General features: G+C 27.6%; 1 protein-coding gene across 1 annotated transcript; it reads left to right on the top strand.

Moving 5' to 3' along the window:
* Window positions 1–19232: 19232 nt before the first annotated feature.
* LOC127113037 (extracellular ribonuclease LE) lies at window positions 19233–20067 on the top strand. Its single transcript, XM_051046442.1, has 2 exons — window positions 19233–19509; window positions 19598–20067. Exons 1-2 carry the CDS (start codon window positions 19273–19275, stop codon window positions 19994–19996), a joined length of 636 nt encoding a protein of 211 aa, XP_050902399.1. The 5' UTR covers window positions 19233–19272; the 3' UTR covers window positions 19997–20067.
* The last annotated feature ends 1019 nt before the right edge of the window (window positions 20068–21086 follow it).

Genomic DNA, 21086 nt, shown 5'->3' with positions numbered 1-21086 from the left:
TAGTAGTAGTATTGTTATTATTATCATTATTTAATAATAATATTATTGGTAAAATTATCATTTATTAATCATATTATTATTAGTAGTAATATTATTATTACTATTATTATTTATTACTCATATTATTATTATTATTATTATTATTATGATAAGAATATTTATCGAGTGATCTCTTCACTTACCTAATCGTACCTTTTATTTAATTAATTTTGGAATCCGACCTTGCGACTAACTAATCCAAGAGGACTAATCCCCCTGCCCACTAGCGGGGTTCTATTTAAAGCCAGAGCAAAGCTTCGTATAGATTGACCCGCACAAGGATTGATTTCACCTATCAATATTCTATCATCTTAATTGCATTGGTTGTGTCTTCACCTTAATGACAAATATTAACCAAACACTTGAGCTCGGGTGGTAAACGAGCTCTTATTAAGAAACAAAGATTTGGGAAATATCGAGTTTGATTCCTGGTGAGAATGATACTTGACCAGGCTTATGACCTCTCAAATCGAACTATGGATTATTGGGGGCCCTTTTGCTAGGAACTAGAGGGTGAAAACAAAAAAAAATTGTCAAAATAAAAACTTTAAATAAAATAGTTTGAAGATATATGAATTTAAAAAATAATTTTAAATTAAAAAATACTCTTAAATTAAAGATAATATGATTTTTAAAAACAAATTTACTTATATTAATTTATTAAAATATAAACAAATAAATGTAACATGTTGGCTCAGGATTTATTTATAAAAAAATGTATTGTCAAAATAAAAAAAAAATTGAAAGAAATTAAATAGAAGATAATATTAATTCAAAAAATATATGTTGTCATTGTATACCTTCTTCTATATATTTTTCTTAATGACAAATATCTCTCATTCTACTATTTTTCTCATATGATTTAATATTTTTTGGAGGTATTATTTATTAACAAATTTATCTAAATTTAATTAAATTTTTGTAAGAGACAACACTCCAACCACATATAGAAACATAACATTTATAAGATAAACATAATAAATATAAATTTTGAAATAAAATAAAATTTACTTGTTAATATGCATTCTATTCAGCCTATTAACAACTCTTTTCATATTTTGAAATAGTAAAAAAAATATTTACATAGAATATATATATTTTAAAAAGCATACTCTACTTATAGAATATACCCCAAATAAAGAACCTATAAAATAGTCCTTGATCTTTTATTTGACAGTAAAAAATCATTCGTCATATATATCAGACATAATTAGTCTTTAGGTCCCTTAACTTTAAGCGAAGTTTCGTGTTGGTCCCCTAACTAAAAATCGTCACGTATTGGTACCTTAACCTCTCTTCCGTTAAAGTATCTAGTCTTTTTCGTTAGTTAGGGTAAGAAAACGTTAAGTATGGTTGATGTGGCATGTCAGGTATGCAACCATTCAAGTTAAAACTCAATTATTGTGTTATAAACCGTTTAAGATTCGTTTTTCCCAATCTTCATCTTCCTCCTTCGTTTTTCACTGTTCATACATCCATATTCCATCTTCCATTGTACTTTCATAAGTTAATACATCTATCTTCCATCTTCCATCATGCATTTGTATTCCTCCATCATCCATCAGTGCTTCAATGTCTAAGAATGCAAGCAGTTCCTCAATCACAAGTTTTGGTACATCTGGATCCGTGTTCGCATAAACAAGATAATTGAGTGTTTATGCCAAGATAATAATGCTCTTCATAATGTTACTGATGTGAACAATATCAACTATGGAAGAAAGTTTTGTGGTTGTAGAAATTACAGAAATCACATGGACAATGGGTGTAATTTTTTCAAGTGGTTAGGGGATGAATTTGTTGATGAAAGGGATTTGAAGCTTGAAAGACAAAATAAGAAAATTAACAAATTGAAGAATAAGGTTATCCACACTAAAGGATGGTTAAAAATGTCCATTGTGGTTGGGATGTTGAGCTTCGGGTTGAACATTGTGTTTGTAAAAAATTAATTCAATTTGGATTAGGGTAATTTAGTGTTTTATTTTCACAATATTAATATAATCTTCTATTTATTTAATGAAGAATGTTAATGTCTGTTTTAACAAAGTGTTGTGCTTGTACATTATTCATCCGTTTTGACACTGATACATAACTGGTATAAAAGTTGGAACAAAATATAACCTGTTATAATGCATATCTATAACATTCTAAAAAGCGATACAAAAAGGCATTATAAGCAATTGTCATTAAGCCACTATAAGTAATATCAATAACATTACAAAAATGAAATACAAGCCATTGTCAACGAGTCATTATAAGGCACTAAAATAACATTACAAAAAACCATTATAAGCCATTGTGAATAAGCCATTATAAGGAACTAAAATAACATTACAAAAAACCATTATAATGCATAAAAAATATCACAACAAACATCAAGGTTGACTTGAAACAAACTTCCCTCCCTTTTGAAGTTTTTTTTTTCTTTTTTGGTGGTGGCTAACTTGAAACTATTGGTTATGGTGACTGACTTGAAACTGTTGGTTGTGGTGGCTGACTTGAAATTATTGCTTGTGGTTCCTGAGTTGAGGCTCCTTCTGCTACCTGTGTTGGAGGTACCACTGGTTATGGCAGTTTACAGGTGGCCTTATTGTGACCTTCCTTGTTGCAAGGACTACACTTGATTCCATGGTTTACCCTTTTCAAGTGTGTCTCATCCCTCACCATTTCTTCAGCTTCTCTATTCCTCTTTTTCTTGGGTCTTCCAGATTGTCTCTTTATTGGTGGTGGTTGGAGATCAACAACATTAGATTTAGTCCACAAAGCTTCCCTATTAACAAGATAAATAACTGGTGAATAGCAAGCTTCATAGAGATCCTTCTTATAATAGTCAGGTACAAAATTATCAATTTGTAAATGTTGATCCTTCATGCATGATATTGCATGAAAGCATGACAACCCTGTTAGCATCCACATTTTACATGAGCATTCTTTCTTGGAAAGATTGACAATATATTTTGCTCCATTTAGTGACATATGCATAACCTAGTAGTCATATTCACCTACACGCATGTAATATTCAACATCCAGTATAGGCATTTAACAGAGTAAAAGGATAATAAATTAATCATTACCTCACAATCCAATAATTTGTTTTCTGTGATTTCCTTTCCATCATCTTTTTGATGTTTGGTAGTATTGTGTCTTCATACTTGCCAATATTTTGCCTATTTGATTCCCATCTTTGCATTATATACACTCTAATTTCTTCAAGCATTGTCACAATTCGCTTGGCTCTAGCAGCTACAAAAACAGAGTTGAATGCCTCATACATATTTTTCACCAAAGTATCACAGTCTGTACTTGTCCTGAACCTTGATTTTCTCTAGAATCTTGGTGGAATTTTGATGAGATGTTTGAATGCCTCTTCATTGACTCCCTTTATTTCAAGCACTATTTTCTCCCAAGCATTCATATGACTTGTAGTTGTAGCCCTCCACACCAATTCTTTCAGTTTTAGGCCAGAGAACTTCTTCCTGAAGTTGCTATATAAATGCCTGACACAAAACCTCCAGTCAACATTACCAAGTAACTCCTCAATAGTTGGTAACAAACTCTGCAATTAAAAAATTTCAAGATGTTAAAACATTTTGTGATATATATGAAATAAGTAATATTCAAAGTTAGAGGTATAAGTTTTGTTAACCTTTTGTTGATCACTTATGAAGGTATAGGTTTTGCACAATCTGACTCCTTCCAAATCAGCTGACAATAACTCCAAAAATCCAACTCCATGAATCTTCTGTCTCACCCTCAACAACTGCATATGCAATTGGAAGCATTTGGTAATTTGGATCCCTTCTAATGGCAGCTAGTATTTGTCCACCATAGTATCCTTTTGAGAAACACTCATCCAATCCTATAATAGGTTTGCATTTGAAAAAACTTTCCTTGTAAGCTTTGAGGCATATGTACATCCTTTGGAAGTGAGGATTCACTTGCCTCTCAGGATGTTCATTATTTTCCTCTTCCCCTTGAAATGGTTGACTTGTAATTTTAACAATTGATCCTAGATGTGTCCTTAACAGTTGATGGTCATAATCATGATTTGTTTCTATATTGCTCCCTACATGAACCATCAACAGTATCAAGTTTTTTTTACAGAGCAAACAAAAGAAAACAAATATTATCAAAATGTTTTATCTCATCACCAAGCTCATGCTAAAATCTGCAATATTATTATTTTATAATTACTATCATTTAATAATAATAATAATAATAATAATAATAATAATAATAATATTAGTAATATTATTGTTTATCAATCATATTATTATCATTAGTAATATTATTATTGCTATTATTATTTATTAGTCATATTATTATTAGCATTATTATTATTATTTGTAGTAGTAGTATTGTTATTTTATTATTATTATTATTATTATTATTATTATTTGTTATTTAATAATATTATTACTGGTAAAATTATTATTTATTAATCATATTATTATTAGTAATATTATTATTACTATTATTATTTATTAGTCATATTATTATTATTATGAGATTAATTACTATACACTGTCAGTGTAAAAAGTTTTACACCGTCGGTTCATCATCATCACCCGTTTGTATTACTTTATAGATTTTTAAAATAAAAGTCAAACTTCTTTTAATATCCAACGTCTATAATTAAGCGATGGTGTAAAATCTTTTTACACTAACAGTGTATTTCAATTAATGTTTATTATTATTATTATTATTATTATTGTTATTATGATAAGAATATTTATCTAGTGATCTCTTCACTTACCTTATACTATCTTTTTTTTTTTTGAAATCCGACCTTATGACCAACAAATCTAAGAGGACTAATCTCATTGTCCACTAGCGAGTTCTATTTAAAGTCAGAGTAAAGCTTCCTATAGATTGACCCACACAAGGATTGATTGCTCATATCAATATTCTACCATCTTAATTGCATTGGTTGTGTGTTCACCTTAATGATAAATATTAACCAAACACTTGAGCTCGGGTGGTAAACGAGCTCTTATTAAGAAACAAATATTCGAGAAATATCGAGTTTGATTCCTGGTGAGAACGATGTTTGACCAGGCTTATGACCTCATATAGAACAATGGATTATTGGGGGCCCTTTTTCGAGGAACTAGAGGGTGAAAACAAAAAAAAAACAATTGTCAAAATAAAAACTTTATATAAAATAATTTGAAGATATATGAATTTAAAAAACAAATTTAAATTAAAAATACTCTTAAATTAAAGATAATGTAATTTTTAAAAACAAATTTACTTATATTTATTTATTAAAATATAAAAAAAAATGTAACATGTTGGTTCAGGATTTATTTATATTTAATAAAAATAAAATATTTATAGAAACAATTGAAAGAAATTAAATTGAAGATAATATAAATTCAAAAAATTATTTTGAAAAAAAAATGCACTTTTAAAAATAAGAACTGTTGAGAATAATTAAAATATTAACAAAAAAAAAATCGTTTTAGTAGTGAAAAACCTCTAATACTAAATTGTGATCAATAGAGGCAAATTTTCACAATATATAGAGAAAATGGATATATGGAGAATGAGAAACTTCAAGAGTAAGGAATATTTAGTTTGCCAAATAAATAAAAAATTGTTTTTTTCCTGCTCTTTCTATTTTAAATTGTATAAATGTCATTGTATACCTTCTTCTATATATTTCTCTTAACATATATCTCTCATTCTACTATTTTTCTCATATGATTCAATATTTTTTGGACGTCTTATTTATTAACAAATTTATCTAAATTAAATTAATTTTTTTTAAGAGACGACACTCCAATCACATACAGAAACATAACATTTATAAGATAAATGTAATAAATGTAAATTTTGAAATGAAATAAAATTACTTGTTAATATGCATTCTATTTTGCCTATTAATAACTCTTTTCATATTTTGAAATGGTAAAAAAATGTTTACATAGAATATATATATTTTAAAAAGCCTACTCTACTTATAGAATATATTCCAAATAAAGAACCTATAAAATAGTCATTTATCTTTTATTTGACAATAAAAAATCATTGATCATATATATCAGGCATAATTAGTCCTTAGGTCCCTTAACTTTAAGTTAAGTTTCGTGTTGGTCCCCAAACTAAAAAATATTACGTATTGGTACCTTAGCTTCTGTTCCATTAAAGTATTTGATCCTTTTCGTTAGTTAGGGTGAGAAAACCTTAAGTGCGGTTGGGGTGGCATGCCAGGTACGCAACCATTCAAGTTAAGACTCAACTAATGTGTTATAAACTATTAGGGTTCATTTTTTCCCAATCTTCATCTTCCTCCTCCGTTTTTCATTGCTCATACATCCATCTTCCATTTTCCAATGTGCATTTGTATGTTCATACATCTATCTTTCATCGTGCATTCGTATGTTCATACATCCATCTTCCATCTTCTGTCATGCATCCGTATTCCTCCATCTTCCATTCGTGCTTCATTGTCTAAGTATGCAAGCAGTGCCTCAATCACATGTTTTGGTACATATGGATCCGTGCTCCGTAGAAATAAGATAATTGAGTGTTTATGCCAAGATGATAGTGCTCTTCGTACTGTTACTGATGTGAACAATGTCAACTATGGGAGAAAATTGTGTGGTTGTAGAAATTACATAAATCACATGGGCAAGCGGTGTAATTTCTTAAAGTGGTTAGGGGATGAGTTTGTTGATGAAAAGGATTTGAAGCTTGAAAGGCAAAAGAAGAAAATTCAAATATTGAAGAATAAGGCTATCTACACTAAAGGATGGTTAAAAATATCCACTGTGGTTGGGATGTTGAGCTTCGGGTTGAACATTGTGTTTGTAACAAAGTGTTTCAATTAGGATTAGGGTAATTTAGTGTTTTATTTTCACAATATGAATTCAATCTTATGTTTATTTAATGAAGAGTGTTAATGTTTGTTTTAACAATGTGTTGTGTTTGTACATTATTCATCTATTTTAACACTGGTACATAACTGATATAAAAGCTGGAACAAAATATAACTTGTTATAGTGCATATCTATAACATTCCAAAAAGTGATACAGAAAGGCATTATAAGCCATTGTCATTAAACTATTATAAGTAATATCAATAACATTACAAAAAGGAAATACAAGCCATTTTCATAAAGTCATTTTACGACACTAAAATAACATTACCAAAAACCATTATAAGTCATTGTGAATAAGCCATTATAAGGCACTAAAATAACATTAGAAAATGGCATTATAAGACATTGTCAATAACCCATTATAATGCACTAAAATAATATTACAAAAAGTCATTATAAGGCATAACAAACATCCCAATAAACATCAAGGTTGACTTGAAACAGACTTCCCACCCTTTTAAAGTTTTTTTTTCTTTTTGAGTGGTGGCTGACTTGAAACTGTTGGTTGTGGTGGCTGACTTGAAACTATTGCTTGTGGTTCCTGAGTTGGAGGTACTACTGGTTGTGGTAGTTTACATGTGGCGTTGATGTGACCTTCCTTTTGGAAACGACTATACTTGATTCCATGGTTTTCCCTTTTCAAGTGTGTCTCATCCATCACCATTTCTCCAGCTTCTCTATTCCTCTTTTTCTTGGGTCTTCCAGGTTGTCTCTTTATTGGTGGTGGCTGGAGATCAATAACATTTGATTTAGTCTACAATGCTTCCCCATTAACTGGATAAATAATTGGTGAATAACAAGCTTCATAGAAATCCTTCTTATAACTGTCACGTACAAAATTATCAATTTATAAATGTTGATCCTTCATGCATGACAGCATGGTAGCTCTGTTAGCATCCACATTCTACATGAGCATTCTTTCTTGGAAAAATTGACAACATATTTTTCTCCATTTAGTGATATAGGTTTACCCTCATAGTCATATTCACATGTACGCATGTAATATTTAACATCCAGCTTAGGCATTTAACAGAGTAAAAGGACAACAAATTAATCATTACCTCACAATCCAATGGTTTGTTTTCTGTGATTTCCTTTCCATCCTTTTTTTTTATGTTTGGTAGTATTGTGTCTTCATATTTGCCAATCTTTTTCCTATTTGATTTCCATCTTTGCACTATACACACTCTAATTTCTTCCAGCATTATCACAATTGACTTGACTCTAGTAGTTACAAAAATAAAGTTGAATGCCTCAGACATATTATTCACCAAAGTATCACAACCTATATTTGTCATAAACCTTGATTTGCTCTATAATCTTGGTGGAATTTTTATGAGATGTTTGAATGCCTCTTCATTGACTCCCTTGATTTCAAACATTATTTTCTCCGAAGCATTCACATGACTTGCTGTTGCAACCCTCAATCTCAATTCCTTCAGTTTTAGGCCAAAGAACTTCTTCCTGAAGTTGTTATATAAATGCATGACACAAAACCCCTGGTCAACATTACCAAGTAACTCCTCAATAGCTAGTAACAAACCCTGCAATCAGAAATTTTCAAGATGTTAAAACATTTGGTGATATATATGAAATAAGTAATATTCAAAGTTAGAGGTATAGGTTTTGTTAACCTTTTGTTGATCACTTATGAAGGTATAGGTTTTGTACAATCTGACTCCTCCCCAATCAACTATCAATAACTATTAAAACCAACTCCATGAATCTTCAGTCTCACCCTCAACAACTGCATATCCAATTGGAAGCATTTGGTCCTTTGGATCTCTCCCAATGGCAACTAGTATTTGTCCAATATAGTATTCCTTTAAGAAACATCCATCAAATCCTATAATAGGTCTACATTTGAAAAAACATCCCTTGTAAGCTTTTTGAGGCATATATACATCCTTTGGAAGTGAAGATTCATTTGCGTCTCAGGGTGTTCACTATTTCCCTCTCCTCCTTGAAATGGTTGACTTATAATTTTAACAGTTGATCATGGATTTGTCTTTAACAGTTGATGGTTATAATCATGAATTCTTCTATATTGCTCCCTATATGAACCATCCACAATATCAAGTTTTTTTTTACAAAGCAAACAAAAGAAAACAAATATTATCAAAATGTTTATCTAATCACCAAGCTCATGCTAAAATCTGCAATATTATTATTTTATAATTACTATTATTTAATAATAGTATTATTAGTAGTAAAATTATTATTTATCAATCATATTATTATCATTAGTAATATTATTATTACTTTTATTATTTATTAGTCATATTATTTTTAGCATTATTATTATTATTATTATTATTATTATTATTTGTAGTAGTATCGTTATTATTATTATTATTATTATTATTATTGGTAAAATTATTATTTATCAATCATATTATTACTATTAGTAATATTATTATTACTATTATTATTTATTAGTATCATATTATTATTTATTAGTCATATCATATTATTATTATTATTATTATTATTATTATTATTATTATTATTATTATTATTATAAAAATATTTATTAAGTGATCTCTTCACTTACCTTATCCTACCTTGTTTTTTTTTATATATTTGGAATTCAACCTTGCGACCAACTAATTCAAGAAGACTAATCTCATTGTCCACTAGGGAAGTTTTAATTTTGGATTTCATCCTTACGACCAACTAATTCAAGAGAATTAATTCAACATTGACCCACACGAGCATTGATTTCACGTATCAATATTCTACCATGTTAATTACATTGGTTGTGTGTTCACCTTAATGACAAATATTAGCCAAGCACATGAGCTCTTATTAAGAAACGAAGATTTGAGAAATATAGAGTTTGATTCCTAGTGGAAACGATGTTTGACCAGACTTATGACCTTTTAGACCGAACTATGGATTACTAAGGCCCCTTTCTCTATGAACTAGAGGGTGAAAACCAAAAAAAAATATAGTCAAAATAAAAACTTAAAATAAAATAATTTGAAGATATATAAATTTAAAAAATAAGTTTAAATTAAAAAATACTCTTAAATTAAAGATAATATGATTTTTAAAAACAAAGTTACTTATATTTATTTATTAAAATATAAATAAATAAATAAATGTAACATGTTGGTTCATGATTTATTTATATTTAATATAAACAAAAAATTTAGGAAAAAAAGTTTTATTGTCAAAATAAAAGAAAATTGGAAGAAATTAAAGTGAAGATAATACAAATTTGAAAAGTGATTTGGAAAAAAAAAATTGCAGTTTTAAAAATAAGAATCATTGAAAATAATTAAAATATTAACACAAAGAAAAAAAATCATTTTAGATGTGAAAAATCTCTAATATTAAATTGTGATCAATAGAGACAAATTTTCACAATATGTAAAAAAAAAATATATAATGGAGAATGAGAACTTCAAGAGTAAGAAATATTTAGTTTGTCAAGTAAAGAAAAATTGTTTTTGTTTACTGCTCTTTCTATTTAAAATTGTGTAAATGTGATTGTATATCTTCTTCTATATATTTCTCTTAATGACAAATATCTCTCATTCCACTATTTTTCTCACATGATTTAATAATTTTTGGAGGTCTTATTTAAAAACAAATTAGTCTAAATTAAACTAAATTAAATTTTTGTAAGAGACGACACTCCAACGACATATAGAAACATAACATTTAATATATATAAATTTTAAAATAAAATAAAATTACTTATTCATATGCATTATTCTACCTATTAACAACTCTTTTCATATTTTGAAATAATAAAAAAATATTTACCTAGAGTATATATATTTTAAAATACCCCAAAAAAACCTAGAAAATAATCCTTGATCTTTTATTTGACAATAAAAAATCATTGATCATATAAATCACACATTAACGTAATTTTATTAAAATTTATTGAATGAGATAATAAATTTTAATAATATCAGTATTTGATCTAAATTTAATAAATAACAATAAATTTTGTAAAAAAAAACCGTTATATATATATATATATATATATATAGATGAACTTATCTCACTCAATATATGTCAATTTTATCTTACTCTAAAGAGTCCATTATGATAAATAGTAAGTCGTAAAAAAATTATCTTACTCAATATATGTCAATTTTATACATAATAAGTATAAGTTTATTGAGAACTAGAACGTCGCGCAAGTGCAATAATTTATTTTAAAAAAATTAAAATATAATATATTTTTTTATTTATATATATATATATATATATATATATATATATATATATATATATATATATATATATATATATATATAGTTGGATCAACGTACACAAATTTATTGCATAAGAGTTTTTTTTAATGTAATGGATGTTAAATGATCAATAAATGGGTTCAAAAAATTTCCACAAATAACTTTTTCCAGTTTGGGACATAATAAAGTAAAATATTATTAATTTATAGTAATATAATTTGCTTAATTTTTTTGTATACTATATTAAAGAAATAATCAAAAAATATAATACAAAAATATTTTTACAATTTATTGATATATTGATATATAATAAACATTCCATTGTTAATGTTATGAATAAACATTCCATTTATGATTGAGATTTTGGACATAAGAAATAAAAATATATTTATTTAGTAATGGATGAAATTTTCCAATCTGTTACTAATTTGAGGTATAAAAGCGCAAATATTAACCATCTTAATAAATGATTATTTAACCAAAATACATAAACCATGTAAAAGAAATACCAGAACCTCATTTGTTTTAAAATATAGTAATGAATACTACCAAATATTGAAATTAATTGCAATTGATACAGTAAGGTTTAAATGCAACAAAAGATATTGAAACAAAAGGTTCACAATTTTAGTTTAAATTGTGAGAAATAAGTCCAGCAACAAAAATGATTTAACTTCGTACAATTCTTTGGTCCTTAAAAAACTGGGTTTATATAAAACCTGCCCGCAACCTTTTAGGAAGTGATAATTCAAAACCTGCCCGCAACCTTAAAAAACTACAATAATAACTGATTTGATTTCAGGATATTGATTTCATTTTGGAATGATAAGATTGCAACAACAATAAAATAACGGTAATATTTTTTAGTAGTATAAATAGGTAATTTATTTTATCACATTTTTCACTCACATCTAGTCTAAATTTGACCAATTTATTTTATTTAATTTTAATTTTTTTGTGTACACATTTCATTTGAAAATGAACCTCAATCAACATAACACATGCTCCAATTTTATGCAAAATGATGGAAGTCCTCTTTGTATCCCAAATCAACAAAACACCCCATATTTTGGAAATCCACCTCTTATTCCAAATCCACACCATAATTCAAGATTTCAAAATTCTCTTTTTATCTCAAATCCATAAAATAATTCACCCATTGGAAATTACTCATATCATACATCACCTTACCCAATGAAAAACTCTCTTTTAATGTATTTTGATATATTTGAATCATTTTTTATTTATATTTTATATAATATATAGTGGGATTTAGTGGGGCCCATTTTCTTAGCCCACTTTAATTATTTACAATCATTTTCTTGTACAACTAAATGTATAAAGAATTGATATTCTTATTGATTTATTACAAATCATGCATAACATTAATTATCTTACGGCTGAATTATTTTAATACTCCACTGACCTAGCCAATAGAAAGGAGGCAGTGAACATAATTATTCATTTCAACCCCCAACTATATTTTGGCAAATAAATAATTTAAATATGTTGAGTTATAATACTATATATAATGACGTGAGATTGGTAAAAAGTATAGTTGCATGCTTAACTTAATCATTTCAAACAAACAATGTAGATTTTCCATTACCAATCAAAAGACAACTCATTGTATATGATAATTATACCTTGTTTTTTTTTATAAATCCTTAATTCAGTTGAATGCAAGATTCAAACATTGCTCCAACATTTCTGAACTACCTGCAATTTTAACATATGTATTAGACTTTGAAAAAAATTGTAAAAAGATGTGTTTCTATGTGTTTTCTATAATTAGTTTTGAAGGATTTCATAATAAATTTTTATGTAATTGTTTTTTTAATTTCTAACACCATTAGGCATGCTGAAACCAAACATAACATGCAATAATCTATTTATAATTTAGTCGTATACACATATTTCATAAGATGACAACGTATTTTGTTATCAATCTAAAATACTTATTAACATTTGAAGATATGATACTCATACAAATTTTGTAGTTGAAAGAGCACACAAAACACAATGTTCAACATAACAACATAGGATTTTGAATAATTTCACACACATGAATTAAATACTCATTACCATCCTTTAAACCATACATGAAATATAAATGTCAATTGTAATCCCACAAAATAAACACTTCAAAAAAGTAAGAACACATCCTACAACCAAAACATATCATGTTCTTAACAACTTCATACTTAAACTCATTCTGGTGCTAAAAAGTTCCTAAAATATATTTCAATATCAAATTTCCGAAAATTCTAATTAAGAAGATGATTTTATCTTTAATTTCTTGGATGGTTTGGTGCCTGATAATTGCGTAGCGCCAGACGCTTCAAAATCAACTTCTTCACCCTTGTCAGCAATTACAACATCCTTAGCCGGAGTCATTAGAATGATTGATTCTGGATCATTTTCACCAGATGCAGATAATGTTTGCTTGCAATATAAAAAATTAATTGTCAGATATAAAATGAATTATAATAATATAATATTTATCATAGAAAATTATTATGTTAACAAATGAAGATACTTACTACGGAAGTTTCCAAATTTTCTTTGTTAGGGACCAACTTTGCATATTCAGTTTTAGACTGATTCTGCACATTGAAACATCGAATATTTATTATACTTGTTAAATGTTTAAATAGTACATGAATTAAGTGAATATTATACGTCTTCTACTGTGTAGTCATTTTCAATCTCTTTAACAAAGGCTTCATCATCACAAAGCTTCCAAACAGACGCTTGGGAAAACGTTGGCTGCACCTTAACTCTAAAAGCCATTTTCTTATTCAACAGCATTTCAAGCTCATCAGGATAAACAATTGGATCATCTTCTCCATTCTAATGGAAAAATAAAATATCAACCATGAGTGATAATCTGAACTTTACAACTCGATAAACTATTAACATTTTAACTTATGTATAACAATGTACCTCCACCATAGAGTTATGCATAAATTCAGCAGTCATTCCAAGTATAGCAGCACATTCGGAATCCCAGAATACAAATCGATATTTTGATTCACCATTGCTAACATATATCTCAATCTTGTACCTATAGTATTTTAAACGAAGAAAATAATATGATTAATAACAAATCCATTACCAAATTTATTTGCAATTCATCTAGATTATATGTACCTTGGTATAGGTTGTTCGACTTTTTGCCCACATGAACATTCATAAGCTTTTTCAGGATTAGGTGCCTTCGAAGAACACCTTGTGCAGCCATAATAAAACCATCCATACTTTGAGACAACAAATTTCAATGTGGTTGCTACAGTAACACATAAAGTTTCCTAAAAGCAAATCAAAAATGATATTAATTTCAAAAAGCAAACAATATAATTGTAATAGTAAAGATAAATTCGGCTCTATAGTATTCAACTTACATGTTTGATTTTGCAGAACTGACTTAAGGACATACATTTCGCATTATGAACAAACCTTTCTACTGGCGAATACTGAGAACCACCAGACCAATTAGAAAGAGATTTTGCAGATTGAGTAGACTTCTCCTTCTGTTCATTAGTAGGCAACCTATAGAAATAAGATTGATTTTGAAATTAAAAATTATGTATAATAATCTGAATATAAATAAATAAATAAAATCCATACTTAGACATAAAATCTTGAATTTCAGGGATGTCTTCATTTATCAACAATTTGGAACCACTCCATGCATTTGACACTGTAAATTGTATAATTAATATAAAAATTATTGAACGTATAATGAAAAATACAAATCAGCTATGTATTTATAAAGTCTGATAGTGTAATACCTTGGTCATCTTTTACCATTGCATGAGTGAGCAGAATTACAATAGCTCCATTGTTTTTAGGATCATTGTAGTAAGCCAAAAATTTTGATCCATAGATTTCTCATAAATTGCAATTTATGCAATTACCCCTATTTTGCAATATAAATAAACAATATTATATGATGGGATTCAGTGATGCAAAATATATAAATTTATCAAACACATAAGTTATGAAAACAATGTGCATTACTTCAAATCTTTCAGCACAACAGAAACAACAACTTTCTTCCCCGGAGTGTTGGATTGGATATGGTTTATCTCACTAACAGCACCAATAATATCTACATTAAAGTAAGGTTCATTATTGAATGTGTTTGCAAATATATAAGTTATATAAGTTATAATAGAATTTAAATTACCTTCCAGACTATCGGTTTTGCATTTGCCTTGAAGTATCTCACCAAAATCTTTAAAGAAATATCCTTTAGGTGGAATATTTTGAAGTTCGATTGCCTTCATTGTGGTACCACCAAGAAACACAAATTTTTTTGAATGATCACATACCTTCCACTGAAAATCATTGTTATAGACACTGCCATTGTTTATAATGCAGGTCATATTCTCCTTAATGACCTCTTTCCATTTCAGTAAATGGTCATGACGAATAAGGACCTGAATCCGATCACCCTAACAAAATGAAAATAATCTTCTTTTTATATGTTATACAAAAAAGCATTTTGTTGTAATTACTAACTATCATACAAAAATCTATACTTAAAAAAAGAAAAACAATTTACCAAGGAATCCATAACAATCATCTCCAAATGTTCAATACCCTTATTATTCACAACACTCCAAACATCCATTATTCGAACAGCAAGATGCCAAGTTTCTTTTGAGTCATTGATGTCTTTCACAGAATCAACATTTCTACTCATTTTCATTGAAAAAAATTCAAAAATTAATGTAACTGCAAATTTAGATGACTGTAAAATTACAAACCTAATAACCTGGAAAAAAAAAGAGTATATAAATTTGATAGAGGTGTGTGGCAAAATGCTGAAAAGGATCCAACCTTTGATGTTACACATATATAACATCGTTTTGATTGTATAATTATATGTTATTAAATTATAACTTTAAATTAAAAATAACTATTTAATATAGTTGATTAATATTAATTGAGTAATTTAATATTATTGTTAAATTACCTACCAATTATTTATTATTATTGTTATTATTATTATTGATATTTACCCGCCATATATGATAAGATATTTTTAAAATTTAAATAGTATATTTATTATTTGATTTGATTTGATTTAATTGAGATTCAAACTCTATAAATAGTAAATAAATTTTATGTCAATTTAAATAGTATATATATAACAAAACAATAGATGAACTTATCTCACTCAATATATGTCAATTTTATCTTACTCTAAAGAGTCCATTATGATAAATAGTAAGTCGTAAAAAAATTATCTTACTCAATATACGTCAATTTTATACATAATAAGTATAAGTTTATTGAGAATTAGAATAGGCTGTAACCAAAAAGAAAAAGAAATGTTTAACTTATATTTTTTTCAACCATACATATTTTAAGAAAAAAACAATATACTTATTAAAAAAATCAACTATACATATTTCAAAAAAAAGTTCAAATATATATATATATATATATTATTATGGCAGTCATCAAATTTATTATTCCAGCTCTCATCAACCTAGGGATGTCAATGGAGTAGGAAATATGCAGAATATTTTCCTACATCCTCATCCCAACGGAGACACTCCCAACGGAGACACTGTATTTCGTTGTTTTTTTCTTTCAAAAAAACATAAATTTTGTATTTTTTTTAAAAACATCTTGCATCAATAACAAAAAAAAAAATGCAAAGATATTTGCAGTTACGAAAATATAACAATTAATTTACTGATTGAATGAAAAATAGATTACTGATTGAAGTATAGTGAAGTTAAAGAGGAATTACCATAAATACAATGAACAAAGAAGAGTGATTATTGTGATGATGATGAGAATAGAGGAGATGAGGAATGTAAGAGACAAAGAGATGTGAGAAAAGAAGAAGAGGAGACGGTGTGTACATTGTATGTAATGGGTGCACTTTTGTAGGATTTGGTACTTGGATAGTAATACAATAAAACAAAACCCTAAAATGATCCACCGGTAACTCTTCATTTCCTAATATATTAATTTTTTTATTTAAAAACATATGAAAAAAATATATAATTATTAAGAAAGTTCATAAATATGGAAAGTCATGGTATGGTATTTGTAATCCATGTATGTAATATCAATTGATAAAAAAAGGAAACGAGTTTCATGTTTAGTATATATATTTATTGTGTGTCTATAAACCAAATAGGTTCAGCATTCATGGAATGTGGCCTGCAAACAAAACAGGTTCTCAACCTCGTCAGTGCTCCAAAGTTAAATCATAAACAACATAATCAGAAACATGATGTGTGTATTTAATTATAAAGATAAAGCTTTTTTAGTTCTTAATATATAGAATCCTAAATACTACATTTTAGTCATTCATATGCCACTATTTCTAAGACTTAAGAAACTTAACATAATAATAATAATAATTAATATATCAAAATGTTAATTAAAATATTTAATTAATAATTACTAAATAAATCATAAAATCTAAATTTATCATTAAGATTAATTAGGCCACAAATTATTTTCTCTTAATTATTAAGATTAATTCCTAATGTTTTAACACTACAAATCAATTTAAGTAATGCTAAAAATTGATTTCTATAGATTAATCAACTTAATAAGTTATTTTAAGAGCACTTACACATTTTTATAAGTTCTTAACACCTTAAATCAAAATTTGCTTAGCCAAACCCTAAACATTAAATGTTGATTAGCTAAACCCTAAACATTACCTAAACATTAAATGCTGATTAGCCAAATCCTAAACATTACATGTTGATTAGCCAAACCCTAAACATTACCTAAACATTAAATGCTGATTAGCCAAATCCTAAACATTACATTTTGATTAGCCAAACCCTAAACATTAAATGTTGATTAGCCAAAAATTGATTATTCTAGTTAACTTTAAATTTAACATTTACTAAATGAATGGTAAATTGCCTTACACGTGCAATTACATTAAAAAGTTAAATGACTTTTTTAAAATTACTTTTTTTAAGAGGGAGTAAATTTAATTTTTTCAACAATTTGCACATGGATTTCTATCAATTATAAAAAAAAATTACAGAAAACAAATATTATCAAAATATTTATCTCATCACCAAGCTCATTTTAAAATCTAAATATTATAATTTTATTATTATTATTAGTAGTAGTAAAGTTATTATTTATCAATCTTATTATTCTCATTAGTAATATTATTATTACTAATACTATTTATTAGTCATATTATTATTACTACTATTATTATTATTATTATTATTTGTAATAGTAATATTATTATTATTATTATTTAATAATATTATTATTGGTAATATTATTATTTATTAATCATATTACTATTATTATTAATTATTCATATTATTATTATTATTATTCATATTATTATTATAAGAATATTTATCAAGTGATCTCTTTATTTACTTTATCCTATGTATAAACTTGCACTTTTAAAATAAGAATTGTTGAGAATAATTAAAATATTAACACACAAATTCGTTTTAATTGTGAAAAAACTCTCATACTACATTGTGATCAATAAAGTTAAATTTTTACAATACGTAGAAAGAAGGGATATATTGGAGAATGAGAAACTTCAAAAAGTAAGAAATATTTAGTTTGCCAAATATATAAAAAAAATTGTTTTTGTTTAATGCTCTTTCTATTTTAAATTGTGTAAATATCATTAACCTAATTTTATTAAAATTGTTTTTGTTTACTGCTCTTTCTATTTTGTATTCAGGAATTATTCATTGGCAGCTTGTTTCTTTTCTCTGTAATTATTCAACATTTTTATATATGAAACAAAACCATAGATGAACTTATTAAAAGTATATGATAGGTTGCAACTCTAAATAGAGTCCATTGTGATATGATAAATAGTAAGTCGTAAAGAATTTATCTTACTCAATATAACAACTTTATACATAATAAGAATAAGTTTATTAAGAATTAGAATAGGCTGTAACAAAAAAGAAAAGAAAAAGTTTAACTTATATTTTTTCAACTATACATATTCAAAAAAAAATTCAATATACTTATTCAAAAAAAAGTTCAACTATACATATTTAAAATAAATAAAAAAGTTCAACTATATATAGCACCATAGCAAAGTAAGCTATGTCTCAAACTCATTATTCCAACTCTCATCAACCAAATATATCATGAATAAGCTTTTTCTTAGTTTTATTGTTTTTTTATCATTGCTATTGAACTCTGCTGCTCAATATGAATTTTTCATAATATCAATGCAGTGGCCACCTGCTCACTGTAGAGTCAAGAGTTGTGTCCAGAAACCAAGCAGGTTCAGCATTCACGGAATGTGGCCGGCAAACCAAACAGGTTCTCAGCCACGTAAGTGTTCCAATGATCCAGCAAAGACAACATTAACCATGGACATGGTGAGTTTATTTATTAAAAAGATAAATCTTTTTCGATTCTTTCTTTTACTCAATTATACTTGACTTGATTTATTTGTTTTTTTATCAGATTTCTGCAACAACATTAGCTGAACTCACTACTTCATGGCCAAATTTAGAAGGAGACAATTTTAAATTTTGGGAAAAGCAGTGGTTAGAACATGGAACCTGTTCATATTCGACATTTAACCAAACTCAGTATTTTGATCAAGCAAATACTATTTGGAAGGGGTTACAACTTTTTGATATACTTCAAAAAGATGGTATTTCCCCAAAAACCACTTCTCAGAAGAAAACAGACTTTGAAAAGGCCATAGGTAAGCACATTGGACCTAATTATATGATTGGGTTTCATTGTTCCTACTATGAGTTATTAGAGATTAGGTTGTGTAGAAATCATGCTGGGAATGACTACCAGGGTTGTTATCGATCTGGCAATTGCGGAAGTTCATTTAAATGGAAGCCATGATATGATATTAGTAATCCAAATGTAATATGTAATATCAATTGATAAATAAAGGAAATGAATTTCATGTTTTATATTTATTGTTATGATTATAGTCACCTCTCACATGATCATAACCAAATCCATGAAAATAAAAATATGGACTCCTATATGGTGGTACATGGTCATCACGACGGGAAGGAATACCATGAAATCCGAGGTAGCTGGATTCCATAATACTGTTTGGGAGGAATTTATCACTCCTCTACGAGTATCTTGCCCGATGCAGAGAATACAAACTGAACTTAAAATATAAAGTAAACTGCCATCCTCTTGAAATGGAGGTGGCAAATCAAATTTGATTCTATTCTCAAACTTCTCACTGGAGCACAAATAGAATGCTCCATATGTGAGAGGCAGACCAGCTGCACCATAATCATAATATTTATTAAATATAAAATGGTTGTGAAGCATGTTCATAAAATGAGGGATCATGATTTCCATACACATTCAACAATAAGGAAAAGACAAGATCATCATGAATATGAAGATCGTTTCTTACCTTTATCTCTTCAATCACCTTAGTCACCGGTGGAGATTTCTTCATTCCCAACGAGAGTCTTGATTGCGAATTCTAGGGGCATGGATCTAACCAAGCATCTCCAAACAGTGAGGGAAAATGTAGCTCTAATCTCTCATCAATATTTTCAGCTTCAATGCTGGGAAATTGTTCATTGGGATTAGTTTGTGCATCTTGTGACTTCTCACCACGTAATGTTGTTTCCAAACTGTCAGATGCATGAACAATTGCATATCCAAGAGCTCTGTCAGTAGGCAGTACTTCAGGTTCATTGCCATCAAGTTGCTTTGACAAACACCTAGGCATTTCAAGTTCTTTCTTGCACTTGAATTTCTTTGAATCTATTTACGGCGTTCTGTTGCTTAATTTTGTGACCAATATCAGAAGCCTTAGTTGGTATTCTAGGTATGAGTCAGAAAAAGAATAATGGAAAGCAAAGGATTGTTGAGCTTCTAATTTGCCATTTCTGCAGTTGAATATGGTTCTACCCGAGTAAGTCTCGGCAAGAAAAAGTTGTTACGTAAACATCCATAT

Source organism: Lathyrus oleraceus, unplaced genomic scaffold (genome assembly GCF_024323335.1).
Source record: "Lathyrus oleraceus cultivar Zhongwan6 unplaced genomic scaffold, CAAS_Psat_ZW6_1.0 chrUn0252, whole genome shotgun sequence".
Lineage (NCBI taxonomy): Eukaryota > Viridiplantae > Streptophyta > Magnoliopsida > Fabales > Fabaceae > Lathyrus > Lathyrus oleraceus.
Note: the sequence above shows the minus strand (reverse complement) of the source record. Positions and strands in the feature narration are given on the sequence as shown.

Coding starts and splice junctions, on each gene's coding strand:
- LOC127113037 (XM_051046442.1), top strand. CDS start 19,273: ATGAATAAGCTTTTTCTTAGTTTTATTGTTTTTTTATCATTGCTATTG. Junction 19,510..19,597: donor CAACATTAACCATGGACATG/GTGAGTTTATTT, acceptor TTTTTTTATCAG/ATTTCTGCAACAACATTAGC.